The sequence below is a fragment of the Larimichthys crocea genome, chromosome XVI (assembly GCF_000972845.2).
Source record: "Larimichthys crocea isolate SSNF chromosome XVI, L_crocea_2.0, whole genome shotgun sequence".
Taxonomy (NCBI): Eukaryota; Metazoa; Chordata; class Actinopteri; family Sciaenidae; genus Larimichthys; species Larimichthys crocea.
The window spans coordinates 19128827-19145638 of record NC_040026.1 but is presented as its reverse complement, the minus strand read 5'-3'; the positions used below and the strand labels follow the sequence as shown (position 1 = coordinate 19145638).

The 16812-nt window shown below is 39.7% G+C and overlaps 1 protein-coding gene across 3 annotated transcripts in view; it reads left to right on the top strand.

Annotated features, from left to right (window-relative positions):
* The window catches only part of LOC104932610 (protocadherin-15), a 163715-nt gene that overhangs the window by 91662 nt on the left and 55241 nt on the right, over positions 1–16812 (top strand). For all 3 annotated transcript variants that reach the window (XM_027289595.1, XM_027289594.1, XM_019271968.2), the window contains 6 exons: positions 7577–7696; positions 7785–7970; positions 9542–9778; positions 11361–11477; positions 13299–13439; positions 15100–15212. In XM_027289595.1, coding sequence (XP_027145396.1) covers positions 7577–7696; positions 7785–7970; positions 9542–9778; positions 11361–11477; positions 13299–13439; positions 15100–15212 — 914 coding nt within the window. The remainder of the gene's footprint in view (positions 1–7576; positions 7697–7784; positions 7971–9541; positions 9779–11360; positions 11478–13298; positions 13440–15099; positions 15213–16812) is intronic.

The following is a 16812-nucleotide window of genomic DNA, read 5'->3' as shown; positions in this document are numbered from 1 at the left end:
GAAGGCTGTTACTAGAGACACATAATTACTTAGCTCCTTTAAGACTCATCTACATTTGTTCGCCTTCCTGTTTGCAGTTTCTTAGCACACATACGTGCAGCACACAAGAATCCACAGAAGCTCTAATTAAATTCTGCTATTACAGAGATCGCTTGCATAACTCTGTAAACCTTGGTAGCTTTTAATTAGCACTGTATGTCATTATAGTCAGAGGACTGTGAGTGCATGCGAGTGTGTTTGCATATTTGTAGATGGACAAGATACAAGGACTTTGGAGGGCGGTTTAATTTCTTGCCAGCTGCATGTGGCGGGATGGTTTCCTCTTATTATTTTAAATATTACTTCCTCCTGAAAACTGAAATTTGATTTTACGCATAGGCCTGCAGATCATTCGCCATAAAATAGTTTATTCTAATGTTTTAATGTCATGTACTAGTGTACTTTTTTCAGTCAATACCTCTTCTAAAAGTAGACTATGGTGGAAGGAGCTAAATGTCAACAATTACCAAATCATCAGATTATAATTTTTAAATAGGAAGTAGCCGTTTTTGAACGCAAAGTAACAACTGCAACTGAAAAGTCCATCCACTTGCTGCGAAGTCTACTTTCAGTTATATTCTATGATAAGTTATATATAGTTATCTAGCGCTGTTTTTTGTTCATTCTCCTCTGGACTTCAATCCCCAACCAGGAGCGTTTCAGAAGTTAGAGCGTTTTTAACTTTCTCAGATTTGGTCATTTTTCCTGGTTTTATGTGCTTCTAAATATTTAAATATGCTACAAAGTTAAAGTGTTTTTAAATTGTCATAGTTTTTACGATCAGCAGTTTGCACATGGTGCTTTATTTTTATTCTTTATGTGGTTTCTGTGTCCAGCTGCTCACGGCGGCCATCAGAAATAGAACAGCCGTGTATTCTTGGCGCAGCAGAGTGGAGAGACTCTTCTGGTGTAATTTAGCCGTTATGTTGACACAATCATGGCATTTCAAGGTTTGCGGCGTCGGATGGTTTGGTTCTTGACGTTTTGAGAATTCTTGCAGGTATTTGTCCCGGGTAAAGGAGGCAGGTTTTGACATGAATTCCTGGTTACCGTGATCCGTGATATTAAAAATTGAGCACACGTAGAAGAAACACGATCTCTTCTCACCAGATGCATTTTCACCTGTGTCAGCATTCTTGTCTCCACTTACCACAAAGACCTCTGGACTTGTTCCAGACCTAATAACAGACTCATGTATTCCCCAGACAGGGGTCATGGGTAAATCTGACACTTTGATAGGCTTTGATCTTTAAAGACGCTCCCTTGGTTGTATGCTTGCTTGGATTTACTGCAAGCTTAATTCATAGCCTTTATACACCAGTGTCAAGGGGTCTTTGATCAATCTGACACTTTTCCAGGTTCTAAATGTTAATCATGCTTCTTTGGTTGAACACTAGGACTGCTTATGAGAGAAATACATAGCACCTATATCTAGGATTTGGAACAAATCTTACTTTTTACAGGTACCAAACCTGAAAGTTCAATACCTTTTCTTATTTGGACAATTGGGGACTATTCCAAACTCATAAATCCAACCTTATCCTTAAAGAGGACATTTCATTGCAAGCACTGAAAATTGTAACTCAAGCTCAGACCTTTGGGCGTGTTCCAAATTCAACATCCAAAAACCCATCCTAATCTTCAGAGAGGGCACTTGAAATTATTCCAATCCTGAACTTCCTCCCTTTCAAGGACCCTTGGATATTTTCCAAACGAAAACAGACGGCCTGATCCCTTAGTGGGCCGTGCAAGGCACGACTCTGGGCCTAATTCCAAACCAAGGTCCCTACCTATAGGTATTAAGCAGATTTCCGGAAGAATGAATGGACCTGACCTTGATCTGCTGATGCTGGTAAGCTAAAGAGAGATGGAAAGAAGGGAGGAAGTGAGACATGCATGGATTGGTAGAGAGAAGGGAGAAGGACATTGGGGAGAGGTAAGAAGGGTGGAGAGAGAGAAGACGAGCGAGGGTAACAGCTACAAGGGACTACAGATGCAGTCATCAACTTCCAGGAGTTTAAAATATAGTTTGGAAGGGAACGACACAGGAAGACGAATGACCATCAAAGATAATATATATTATTTCTTTTATATATGAACTTGTTGTTGTGTCCCTTTGTGATACCAGTTCTTGTTGGTTTTGCGGAGGACAATATAGAAGTTTGATTCAATCATAATTTGTTCTGGAGAATCAGTGGATGCATCAAGGAGCTGGCTTCAATTTCTTTTTTTCTTTTTTTTTATCAAGCAAGCTGCCTCCCCAAGCACCTCTCCATCAGTTTACAGTATGGTTTATCCCTCCATGGCAGCCATCACTCCTCCAGGGGCAAGAGGCACAATAGAACACCAGATGATTTTTTTTTCTGATTCCCACACCACAGAGCGGGGAATGAATCATTGAAATCACCTGCTGCAGTTGTTAGCTGGAATGAAAAAAAAAAAAAAAAAAACGGCGGTAGTCATTCATGGCATGATTGCTTGTCCCTAAAGTGTTGTTGTTTACTCTCTCCATGTACTCTCAGTGGCCGTATGCTGCAGAGAAATGCCTTTGTTAAAGTGCGGTGTAAATAGTTTTCCTTCCTTTATACATGACTTTATTTAAGGGGAAATCATTTTGTGTCCACGGCAACATCACACTAGAAACAAACAAAGTTTATTCTGATGAAGATTTTCTCGTCTTCATATTAATATATCAGCAGTAGCTACCTCTGTGAACCCTTTTCTTTTGAACCGTTTTACCCTGTAAAAACTTAAAATGTGATATGTGACTACTGATAACATATTTCTGTGACCAGTTCAAGTATGTTCAGTCTGGAAGCCTGACAAAATGCGAAAATTACAGCCTGAGGAAATAAACACTTCCCAACATAGTAGAGCAGACACAAATATGTTTTTAGTAAACATACAGTAGGGAAGATAAATATATAGTTCATGTGTCATTCCTCCATGTGGCACCAAACCATTGAAATGAAGTTCAGGTGAAGCACAAAATATTACCTGAGAAAGTTTAAAAGAAGACATAACGGAGACTACAAGCGTGATGGCTATATGCCTAACTTACAGAGGAAAGACTCCCACACTGTTATAATACCTGACTATGTGGTTTATTGGTGCAGCAAAAGAAAATGTGTCCGGAGACGGATGGAAGGAAATCTCAGTAATTTGGTTTCAATAGCAGGTTCTTCTCTCGCTCTATCTAGGAGTGAATTTAGAGGTGGAGGTGAGAAGGGGATGAAAAGAGAAAAGCAAAATAAAAGGGGGGGAAATTGGAAGAAAAGAGGTAGGGACGCTCAAAACACGAAAGGCAGAGCTTGTGATTGTAGAGATAGAGTATATTTCAGGCCGTAAGCTGCTCTTTTTTTTTCTTTTTTCTGTCAGCGTGCGTTGAAGTAACGCGAGTGAGACATTAATCCTATTGTGTCTCTGGCTTTTAACTGTCTGGCTGTGAGAAAGACAGCAAGGGAGGAATAAGAGAGAATAAAAGAGGGGAGGATAGAGGCAGAGTCACACATATACACACTTTCCACAGTGGCAAACACCGGGACCTGCAGACATCAGTAAAGCCAGCGTACTTTAAAGTGCAATGCTACGACAGCTTTACTGTACGCCACTCGAATGAAGGTTTTATGAGCAATAATGTTGCCCTGTCATATCAAACATCTCTCCTTTCATAATTATTTATGTTTGATGGAGACGGGAGAGAATTGCAGTCCATTTATCTCACTTCAGTTTTGCTCAGTTCGCTGACATCACAGGGCAAAAATGTTTCAATTCAGCTGTCCCAGATCTGACGTGTGATTGATACTGTGCACTTTTAGGCGTGCTATTAAGTCATTTTTTCCCTTTTTAGATGTATATAACATACAGTCAGTGGATCTGAATACTGCTCTTGGTGAAAGCAATAGTTTGACATGTGGGTAAATACGTTTCTTGCAAGGCAGTTAGATGAAAAGACTGATACCACCGTGTCATCTGTCCATTAAACTATAAGGCTTCACCAGCGGTCCATAAGCCTGACTGTGTCCAAATGTAGCAGAATTCACCTACTAGTACCACCAAAGCTTCCAAATGAACACCTTATATTCTGCTTGTTTTACTCCCTGCAAAAGCTGAACTCAAAAAACAACAGTTGCTCGTTTGACAAAAGGTCCTGGGTTCAAATCCTGGTTCAAATCCTGGATGAGCCCCCGTTTATGTTACGACCCAGAGCAGTAACATATGGATAGGATAGGAAATGAAGTGGAAAGTGACAACTGGACAGGTTCAGGTTAATGTCAGGAGTTTAATTAACCGAGGAGGGTGCGCATACACAAAGAAATATAACAAAAAAGCTCCAGGAACTAACAACCAATACACAAAATGACTTTTGAACGAATTACACTAACCAGAAGCGAGGCGCACTGATCACAGGTTCACAGCCGCCGTGAACTGTGGACACACAAACTATTGATAATGCAGGTGGGAGCCAGCAGCGGCGGCCGTTACAGCTGTACAGTTTCTTTTCCCTGACCACTAACTTCTTGGAGCTTAGAGTGAACTTTACAGAGGCGTAGTGCAAATTTCTGGAAACTTTTCATGAGCATTCTCTACGAGCGCCTCCCCTCCTCCACAGCTATTCACTCCAGTATCTTTATGGGCCCTCCTCACATGAAGGCTCGGCATATTCAGACCTTTTTGCTGTATGCTGCATACATGTCATATCGGGATTACTTTCCAACCGTGTCGTGTGTCGACACAATCAGAATCTTACAGCCATCTTGATGACGTGAACGTTTGCAGGTTTTTGAATGCCATCTGAACCATCCATCGATGTGGTGTTTAGAGATGCTGCTATGAGGATTTAGTTACCTGTGGAAACAGTCAGGATAGCTGCTCCACCTGCTCCACCTGCTTTGTGCTAAACAAAGCTAAACGGCTGCTGGCTGTAGCTTCATATTTAGTGTTCAAATGAAATTCATCTTCTCATCTAACTCGCCATCAGAAAGAAGATACGTGTATTGTCTAAAATGTTAAACTTTTGAACACACATCACATCCACTTTTCTTTTGCATCTGCAAATCTACACATTCACATAAATGTCTTTTCTCCTATCACCATAAAATGTAACGTATCTCTCCTCTCTCGGTCCTTTCCCTCTCTTTCTCCCCCTCTATCTCTCTCTCTCCCTCATTGTTCGCTTCATTCTGCGTCTCTCCCTTCTGCAAAACAACCCACGATAATCACCCAAACGCTGGATCCTCCATTACATTTCTAATAGTTTTACACCCAGATATCGACCAATCGCTGAATAGGAATCGCTTAAAGAGAACTGCACTCTTATCGCTGACACTCTACATAACACTGGCAAGACATAACCTAATTTCTATTAAACCTAATAACCGCTGTGTGCGATAAGATGAAACTTTAATGATCTAAAATTGGGGAAATGGTGAAAAATGGGTCACAGAAATAGTGACACAGTAAAGGCAAATAAAATGGAATATAACACACAAATTGATGAATTGGGGTTGAACATATTAAACTGACTCTGTAACACTGCTGAGTTACAATGTTCAAGTTATATAAAGAAACAGTACAGTACAGTATGTCACAATAAACACGCTGCAAGTCATCTTGCATTAGTTTCAGTTCCAGTTTTGTTCCTTCGTCTTCACACACCAGAGTTTTTTGTGCAGTCGCTCCACCATTGAAATTCAGCTGACTCCACTCACTGTTGCTTTTCAGCTGATAATACGTCTCCCTCATTGTTGAATCTGGGTGACCTCTCCTCTATCTGCACACAGTACTTTCTTAGTTCTATGCCTACTGTATTGGCTGAATTGTTGGCAATGATGTTTGCTTGAAGTAAAAGAAAATCCACTGTGCCATAACTCAAATGGGGAGCTTGAACCTGAACAGCAACAAACAACAACTTAATCATCTAATAAGAAGTTCTTCTGCAGGGGTCATGGTAATTTGATTGGACAACCTCTCAGATGAATATGAGACGATTAAGGACGTTGAAATGAAGTATAGCCAGTCAGTCAGTCAGTCCAACACTTTGTGAGTGAAACGTCCTTCACTTTTCATCACACAGATTATTTACCAAAGGACAATAAACCAAACTAACTAACTAATGTGGCACCATCATCAAGTTAAAATGATTTTTTTTACAAATACCTGCAACCTTAGCCTCAGCTGCACTTTGTACTTCGTGCTAATTGACAAATGTTATGACTGATCCGTGTCCACTGGATCACAGATAGATTTTATTGCAGTTTTTTTATTTTCTGTGATCACTATGTTCTCATTCATGTGACATTCTTATTTTTTTCCAGTTTATTTCTTTTAAAAAATCGTAATGTATGCAAATACCATGAAGAATATCCTTAATCATAAGGCAGTTCATGTTTTTAAGTACAAGCAACTTCAAAATAATCGTCCTCCTGACTAATTCTGTTGTACAAAGTCCTGAACACTGAAGCTTTAACCTACTTTCATCAGTTTTCTTCCTGTTAACCAGGTGAAGCAATTATTTTTCAAAACTTGCTACTGACTCTGAAATTATATTTTATTATTGTGGACTTCTAGAGTCAAAAAGCAACATATATCCCACACACACACAGAGCAGGTTAATATTTCCTCTTTTGCTCTCCTGCTCTGCTCTCATCTGTTTTAATGCAGTCAGAATGCTGATTGGATGGTATGAACAGTCAAGCAGGGTGAAAGTAACACCGGCTGGCAATTTGTCGCCTTCTCAACACCTTTTTTTTTTTATTAGTTGAAAGAGATGATGTGGAGACGGGAGTCAGAGTTTGACTGCAGTCCATGAATACGGAAAGATGCAACAAAGGCAAAAAGACAGCTCGTGCTACTTCTTCCAAGTGAAAATTGAAACCACTGTCTCATTAAACTCCGAAAAAAGTTGCCACTGTTGGAAAGTAAGTTACATTCCTCTCGACAAGTTGCACTGAGGGGAAAAACAAGAGCCGACCCCCGCATTAATGTCAGACAGAGAGACAGCAGATCACCAAAGTCTGTCTTTGTTTCCTCGTCAGCGATGCTGAAACCTGTGAAGTTTGAGTTTTTGCCCTTTGTGAAGCGCACAGAAAGAAAAGAATGAGGAAGGTAGAACAAAGGAAAGAAATACTTATTTACACTGATATTTTTGCATTCAGCCGCTACCTATATGTGTATACGAGTGTATACAATAGTAAAATGTACTGTACAATGTCAAAAGGTCAGCGCTTTTGTGGATAACGTAATAACTGCATGGCTCGTTAAAGACGGCAGCTCCCTTTTCTGTATTCCAGAAGAAAAGTTGTAACAAGATTAAAAAAGATTAAGAGTTTTGCCACTTGTAAGTATTCATACTCGCACTTCTTTCACACACATGTATAATTTGATTTGAGAGGGAGTTCACTTTTAATTATAAGAATAATTTCCCTCAAGGCAAGTCTGATGAATTGGATGCATTTCAAAACAGATGATTCACGCCTCCTTTCTAAATGGGTGTTTGTATTGCCCGTGTGTTATTTCTATGCGTCCTGTGTTTTAGGCTACAGACCCTGATCTGGGAGCAAGTGGCGAGGTCCATTATCGGCTCGTCAACCACCAGAAGCTGTTTTCCATCAACGCTACAGGAGCGATCAGAACTGCGGTGCCACTGGACAGAGAGGTCCGAGGAAGTGAACGTGAAAAGTCGTAGTCGTTGAATGCAGTTTGTTGAGAGTTGTCAGTGACTGTGATTCTCTGTCATCTTAAAGGTGAAAGGCCACTACTTTCTGATCGTCGAAGCCTGGGACGGCGCAGTGGACCCTCGGCGATCCAGATTAACACTGTCCGTCACCGTTCTGGACATAGACGACAACAGCCCCGTATTCACCCAACGAACTTACAACGTCAGCCTAGCAGAGAACAGCCCCAAAGATAAAGTCATATTACAGTTAAAGGTGAGCAAGTGGATTTATACTGTACAGTATAAGCTTTTTTTTGAAAAATACCTGACTCAGTGTCTCAATTTTCAGTCTGTAAATTAGCCTCAAGAAGTTCCTAAACACTAAAGCCTGAACAAAGTCCTCCAGGTTGATGTATTGGCTTCTTTTAGTTTGATGATGTTATCTGCATCAGCTGAAAAGTAACAAAAAGCTGCTGTACGGAAATGTTTTACGAATAAAAGCAACGTACCTATTTATTTCAGCTTGTTATAGGCATTACTGCTCACTTTACACTGAAACAGGACGCCTGCCTGCAGGTCAAGACTGTTTAAATCTGCTTAGATTTTGTTGCCAAGCTTCCAGTTTTCAGGTGATTGTTCGATTATATTCATATAACTGTTGCTAAGAGATATCTTTGTCTCTTCTGCTATTTAATTATCAGCGGATTGTGGTTGAACCATAGTGCTGCGTTTGGTTGTCGTGTACCGTACAAAGAAGAAAACAAGTCTGTTTGTAAAGAGGACTTCCTACAACCTGTTTGTAGCAGACATTTCCAAACAATTAAAATTCTTGTGTTGGTCGAGCTGTATAAACTAGTTAATTTACTTTATCTGTTGCTGTAATATAATTGAGGTTTTTTAGCACATTCGTCTCAAGAAACATCCGGTAATAACCAGTCAAGCCATCAACATACAAATTGGCATCTGTCGTATTATGATTGAGTACATTTGTGTACACTTATGCTGATGTTACATCATTAACAAAGGATTACATTTGCTATTGGGTCCAACAAACCATATGCAAATCCAAACTGAAACAGTTGTTTTAACCGATGCTTGATGAACCTAAAGGATCAGTGAATACGATTTTGTGAGACTGTGATTCTAATTATACACTATTGGAATCATAGTAATGTATAATATATTCCAGCTCTGCCTTATTCTGTTAAAAGAACGGTCTAAAGCTGATACTCTGGAGCTTCAAGTAGAAAAATAAGGCAACGTGAGAATATTATTGTGAGTTACTACTGCACTTTCTAACCAGTTTGAATCAAGTTCCCTGCAGGTCGATACCGAGCTCTTGAATTCAGTTCAATAAAAACACCGCAAGTCATAAATTCAGTTAAAATCCAGTCAATGAGACTCATCATCATAGTCATACTTAGTTATTTATCTTTATCCTCTTCTTTGAAATGACGAAATCGATTTCATTTTCACATGCCGGCCCAGCACTACAGGCATCTTAAAAAGTCAGAATGTTAATTTGACAGCACTTGAGAACACAGAGTTATAGAGGAATGTGAAATCAAAAAAAAAAAAAAAAGATCTGTTGTGCCCTTCAGCTACACAGTCAAATAGTTACAGAAGGAAAAATAAGATATGGACCCCCAGCTGGACTTTAAATTTTACCACCACAGGCATTCCAGATGTACCAGCTCAACACAGGCCTAATGAAATTACTACTAGCTCCAGCACATTGTGATGCTTGTCCTTCTGGCAAAAAAATAAAAAATTCAACTTGCCATAAAAAACACAAGGCAACGATGTTACTTTCCTTCACATCTTCTGTCGTCTTCTTCTCTGTAGGCGATAGATGCTGACCTCAGCTCCAACCTCACATATCGAATCAGAACTGAAGGCTCAGACCCGGAGATCGTTCAGCTATTCCACGTCAACCCGGTGACTGGAGAGCTGTCGGTTCTCAAAGTTCTGGACTACGAGGCGCTGACTGACTCCGAAGCCACGTACACTTTCACTGTCGAGGCCGTGGACACGGAGGGAACCATGCCTCCTGGACTAGCATCGGTCACTGTCAGAATCATGGTGGGTGTGTGTGTAGGAGAAGTTAATACAATGAGCTAAAAGACAGACGCTTTGACCTCCCTCATCCATTTGTCCTCATGCTTGGACGGAATACTTGCATTACAGTGAAGACTCATGGAAACTGTTATTGTGGCATAGCAGTCAATTTTACTAGCTGTGGAAAAATGACTGCGGAGGAGAAAATGATTATCACAGACTCTGTTTCTGTAATCTTGGAGGCAAAAGACTTACAAGAGAGCGATTCCAAGCAAAAACAAATTGCCTCTTGGCAGAGGCTCCCATAAATTGTTGGAGAAAGTCAAAAGTTACACAGTGTTTGGTAACAAGCGAGCTCTTTCCTGGCCTTGCAAGCATCTGCTGTGAACACTAGCGAGCAAGAGGCGGTGGTCTTTTGCCGTCAAGCAGCGATGAGCAATCAACCGAATTCTGGTCTTACTGTCAAAGCATCAGAAATCGGTTAAATCATAAATACATTTGGACACAGTTTAATGTTGTAAAAAATGACAAGCTTCTTTTGTTTTCTTCCAAGTATGACTGACATCACCTTCATCCACTTCTGCCTCCCTCTGATGTTTACTGTTTCCGATCCAGTCGTATCTGGTATCCTAATATCCATTCAAGTGTTTTCGGCATGCGTGAGCACATTTACCGCATTTGTGGAAAAAAGCCATTTTATTCATTCATCTCTCGCCGTTCGCGCTGACATCCAAGACTTTAGAGTTAGAATTATAGCAATTAGCTGCCGATTGATGTCTCTTTCACACCATCTTTGTTTATGTATTGTTTTCCCTGGGTCTCAATTTGACAAGCCTGAAACAAGTTTTAAAAAAAAAAATCAAAGACTCCACAGGTTTTTTTTTTTTTTATGTCCTGTGATCATCCCATTTATTCCGCTCACTGCTGCATTCATCTTCTCAGACAAGTAGACATCCAAACAAAACTTTAAAAGAATTCATTTGGTTATTGGGTTGATGGTTCTTTTAGCTGTATGAGGTGTTGTTACTGTAAACAGTTATTGCTTTTTCTCCCTTTGTGGAGCCCACAAAGCTATAGGGTATCATTTAAAAATGTTCGATACCTGTACCGATACCAGTACCCTTAAAACGATACCGATACCAACTGAGTACTTCATCCGATACTTTTTTTCAGCTTGACTCGATATTAATCATGTAAAAAGAAAGCAATCGGTGCGTAAATGTCACCAGCCACCTCTGCATGGCGCTTTACCGGCATACAAACTATTGGTGGACCAATCACACGCCGCATTGAATAGAAGAACGCTTGTGGTGATTGGCTGCGAGCAAAACCATAGAAAGAGTAATTTTTTGCTTGATCTGGGTACAAAAAGAACCGATTGCAGGTATCGTCTGACAGGCGCACTTTCGATACTACTTGGTTGTTTCGGTCGATACCTGAAAAGTATCCAGTACCGATACCCAGCCCTACACAAAGCTGAGGAAGACCGAGTCCACTTTTGTGCATAATGGTATTAAACATGTATTATTTCAGGCACAAAAACAGTTTAGTGTACTCTGTTTACAACGATATTGTCATTCTACTGTGTGTGTGTCTCTCTCTCCAGGACATGAATGACTTTTCTCCAGTATTCAGCAAGTCAGTGTACCGAGGCATGGTTGCCCCGAATGCTGTCAAGGGAACCATTGTCACCACAGTGAGGGCCAATGACTCTGACCCTGCGGTGAGCACTTCCAGCTGTTGCTATTTATTCAAACAGTTTTTCGCAGCCTGTTCCCCAAATTATGTACGAGAATGATGCGAGATAACCATGCTCGTTTCTAGTATGTGTGTGTGTGTGTGTGTGTGTACAGTATTTGTGCTTCTGTGGATCTATTGTTGTTTTCTTTTGGTTCTTTTTACCACAGCGTAGCACTTAGCGATATCTCAATTGGGCTTTTAACTCTAAACATCTTTGTTATATAGACCGGTTTATCCTACTCGCTGTAAAAATGAAGGTTATCTCACTTTAGAGTTCCACCGTGAGCCATTAGATAGTCCGATGCACTTAACCTCAGGTTTTTAAAGGTTGTAAAATGCTCACACTGAGGTCTAAGAGCGGTTTGAATGTTACTTGTGTTGGATTTGCTGTGAGTCACACAGCATTTTGTTTAGATGCAGATCTGAAAAGCAGTGGCTGTGTGTGGGGGAAAAATAGCACTCATCTTTATCGCAAACAGAAAACAACCATCTGGTAAATTTGCAATTTTACTCTATGATAAATTGGCAAATAAATATTTATGAAAGAAGACCAGAAACACAGAGTATCTTTACTTTGCATTACTGCTCAAGATCAAGAAGCCACGATTTCATTTTCTCTCATCTCTGTGTGAAATCTTCTTTCTACTCTGAGGATGTTTCCCCGTAAGCCTTTTTAAAAGCCCCATGTTTCTTTTACTAATGTGCTCGCCATCTCTCTGCATCAGCAGAATTGATTAGGACTCGAGGTTTAAGCATCTAGCTGGACTCTCTTGGGTCAAGAAGTAGCATTATACTGCTCAGGCTGTGTGCCTTTAAAGGACCCCGGTGCCCAACAAGGTACTAAATAGCACCTTAACAGCACCTTGATATACAGTATATATATAATTTGAGTGTCAGTGGATTTTATACCCCTCATTCCTGAAATTTACCTCTGAAATACAAATCTTTCAAAAGAATTTGTCACAGTGAAGTTTTGCTGACTCACTGTGCCAGTTATTTAATGAAAGCGAACATTAGAGCAGACAGCTCTGAAGAACTGCTTACGACTGCAGTGCTTCTAACTAAATGACTGTCTACTTTGTGTATTATTTTAGTTTTTAATACAAATCTGTATTGTTTCAACACTTTGTTTGTGTTGGATGCCATCTCTAGAGATCTTTTTCAGACTTGAAATGCGATACTGACACTGTGAGTGGAAACATGACCTCGGTTACCTCTCTATTTGGCTTTGCTGCAACTGTCTTGTTAAACCCTGGACTGGTAACAGCCACATTATACAACTGAGTCATTGTTGCAACATATCAGATGAATAGCCTTGATCAACATAAAATATTGAAAGTCTTCATGACTAATACATGTGGAGCGTTTGTGATCCACGCTACCAGATATTATATAAAATAAGGTAATTATATATATTTCCTGACATTTTTAATCAAATCAGTCACACAAACTAATGGTCTCTCATTATCAACAGCACTTGAGAAGTTAATTTATGATCATCTGAGTGTCTAAACTTGGACCTCCTTTATCCCCTTGGTGACGTGTGTGTCATAACTGTTTGGACACACTTTTTGACATTTAGGTCCAAACTAATTGCTTTGGATATTAAATACTGTGTCATTCATTACGCACTCATTACTACAGTATGCTTTTAATTTGGTGCTTCTTTGCAAAGAAAAAAAAAAAAGTCTGCAAGAATGACAGCATTGCAGAGAGAGACAGGCAATAAATATTTCATCCTAATGCCACATTCAGAAAGTTTTCATCCTTAGTAAAGTTTTTTTTTTCCTCCTCTCTCTCATAGGGTACCCCAGCAGGTCTAGTGCGCTATAAAGTGGACCAGGAGGCTTATCCATACTCTGCCAGTATATTTGATGTAGAGGAAAGGACCGGACATGTCGTAACCAGAGTAAACCTTAACGAGGAGCCCAACCTTAAGTTCACTGTAAGTATCCGCACACCACACCGTTTAAATTACAGGTCTCCAGTAATGTATAATGTACAGTATGACGTATGTTCATCATGAATCAAAGCGGTTGTAAAAAGATTTTATGTGGAGTAGATAAAGAAAAAAAGTTATTTTGCTATAACAGATGATACTTTTTTTGATCTTTGCTTTTTTTTTTTTCCTTGCCATGCTAGCAGCGTGGTTTTAATGATGGCAGTGAAGTTAGACAGGCTGAGAAGCGAAACTCACTCTTTGATTTGAACTTAATTGAGAGGCTAGTCATCCCTGTTGCATGCAGCATTCTGCAAAGCCTGCCTGTGGCTCACTTACATTTTTATATATATTTATATATACATATACATTATGCAGTATCACTTAATGTAATTCCCAGTCAATCAAATGGATCTATTCATGTAAACATTGATTTAAAAGGTTGTAGTCTAATAGAAACATCACTACTGAGGAATAGTTACCTGATGCATCCCTGTGTTCCTGTAGCTTTTGGATTTTGGTGTTTAGTGGGCGTAGGATTGGGACGACATCACATGAACTGAGTCTTTTAAAAATGTGTTTGATTATCGCTCTCAGATTGCACTCGCTTGCTTGTAGTATTTTGTGTACAAGGTGTCTTTGTACAAAAACAGAAATCCCTATCTAGTGCACAAAGTTTACTGCGGTAGCTTATTAGTTTCAAAATTGCCTTTTCCCAGCTGCACTCCTCAACGGGGCTTTGGGCCATGCTAATTTCATATTTTCATTGGGCTTTAATTAACACAACAAGGATTCAGCGTCCTCTGATGATGTCACTCCAGGGACTAATTCTACCTCGTTTGCTCCCAATAACTCAAACAAAATGTACCAGTCCAACACTGTACAGTTTGGGGATTATGACTGTAATAAACACCGTCTAAGGTATCATCAAGGACACATACTCGGTAAGATATGACATGTAACAAATATCTACCTAATTTTGTTGCATCAGATTAGAAAGGCACCACAACTTCAGGTATTGGAGCAGTTCAGCATGCATAAGTAAGTCTGCAAGACTAGAAATAGGTTTGTAACTAAAAAGCAACCAATCCTTATCCTCAGTGCAGTTGGGAAAAAGTAATTTTGCTATTGAGCGAGCCAATTAACTACCACATCTTCCAACAGAGTTAATGTTATCTATGCATTTAGTGGGTTCCTGGTTAAAGTGTGAGTTATTGTACGAATAAAAAGAAGGGCAATGCAACTATTTCCTGGCTAAATAATGTCTTGATATATAAGTTTGTCCCTCATTAGGATTCCTTTGGGTCTGGTTAACTGTGGTTACCCTCCCAATTAAATGAAGAAGAAAGGCTAAGCAGGAAAAAAACAAGTACACCAGAGGGATGCACACTCATCCTGTTCTCCAATTCCCATGCAAATAATGTGCTTTTCAGAATGCAGGCAACAAAGATACAGACATTCATTTCGGTTTAATATCAGCCTGTCATGAATTAACATCAATTTATTTGGCTGTCTCCGCTGTTGGCAGACTGCAAAAAGGTGTATACTGATATCTTTGCAATATAAACCAAAAGCACTGGCAGAACTCGACAGCCGTGCGAGTCATAATGTGGATATCAACTGAATGTTGTGACTCCGTCTTTACCTTTGTGTGTTTGATTGACAGCTGGTGGTGGTGGCTTATGATGATGGTGTGCCGGCAAAGGAGAACACAACTCTAGTAGAGATCACAGTCCTACAGCCTTCTGTCATTCCTGTGTTCACTCAGGAGGAATACAGGTACGCACACACTCATCCACAGTATATGCATGCTATTCTAAGCCTTCAAATTTCAGGTCTGTTAATACGACAACGCCTGCTTGTTGCTGGTGACAATTTTAATATCGCACAAGTACCACCTGTTCACAATCGCACTTTGATGGATTACTGAGGTCAGGAAGTACAGCTAAGCTATCATAAACCTGAAAATATGATATATATATATGTATATGTGTGTATATATATATATAACACACTGATCTCATTTATATATATATATTCATGTCACTCTACCCTGTACACCTGTTCTTACATTATGCAACTTTGTGCTCCGGTACAAGAATTATGCAACGCTTTGTGGTACTAGGTATTTCACTGTTTTTTGTAAAACTGAATCATATTTTATTAAGAAAATGTTTTATAGTTTCTTCTCTGATGTCCTCCAGCTCCTCCCCCTCCGGTCTCAATGATTTACAGAGTTTTCTGATGGACAGTAAAATAAACTGCTATGAACTATAGCTGCTGTTAGCTCAGTTAGCATGGCAGAGGCAAAAAGACTGCAGAGGACGTCTGAGGAAGCTAAGAGGAGGGGAAAAAAAGTGACTGAACAAGAAGCCGTCAGACAAGAGTAAATCTAGGACTCACTTTATGTTGGCAAGAGCTTTGAAAGGCTGAAAAACAGACACCGAGCTGGGACTAGTCAGTAATATAAGCTGGCTGTTATGTCTTGTGTCGTTGCACTTGCTTGATGTTTGGTTGCGGTCGCTGGTACAGCTGCCCATGTTTACAACAGCAGTGTTGCATTCGAAAACTGGGGACCAATTTCTGCGTAATGCTGCTTTAATTGCCAGTTTAGATTTTATAGAAATTTAAACAGACTTTAGTGCCTAAACACACTGATCTCATTTACATCTACTTACAGATTTGCTTTTCATGCAACCATGCAAGTGGTTACATTTAGCCGACTCCATGTGGAAGCAAAAGATCTTGCCATAAAGCTTTATAGCAGCCGTATTCTGTGTTTAATGTATTGTGGTGCATTGTGGTCGCACTGAGCCCATTCCTGCTTCCTGTTGGAGCATCACAGATACACAGTATTTTCTTTGAGGCAGTAACTAAATTGTAGACTTGTCGTTGGTCTCCACACACAAACAAACACAGTTTATATTCACTGTCTAAATGTGAGCGTGCAGCCATTTAGATGCTGTTAAAGAAGTCGTATGGCGAGAGAGAGAGACATCGATCTTAATTTCACACATCCAACTGAAATGAATGTAATCTGAAATTTGGAGTGGTAGTTGCTCCTCTTGACTGAGACGAATTATTTGTTTTTCATCTGGCGAATAATTAAATTGCATCAATATGGGTTTAATTGAAATATGGAGGAGAAGGTTTAAAATGGAAAGAACAAAATCTGTTATGATGAACTTTTCTGTGATTGATTAAAGCAAAGAGCACTTAATATAGTTTACTACCACATTTCACTGTAAACCATTAAAAATATAGGCATGCATAACCACTCACTCAAGGGCAGTGGATCATTTTCTGGGTAACTTTTTTCTCATTATATCTAAAAGTGTTACACATACGCACACACTTTTATAATTTTTATCTCATTTTG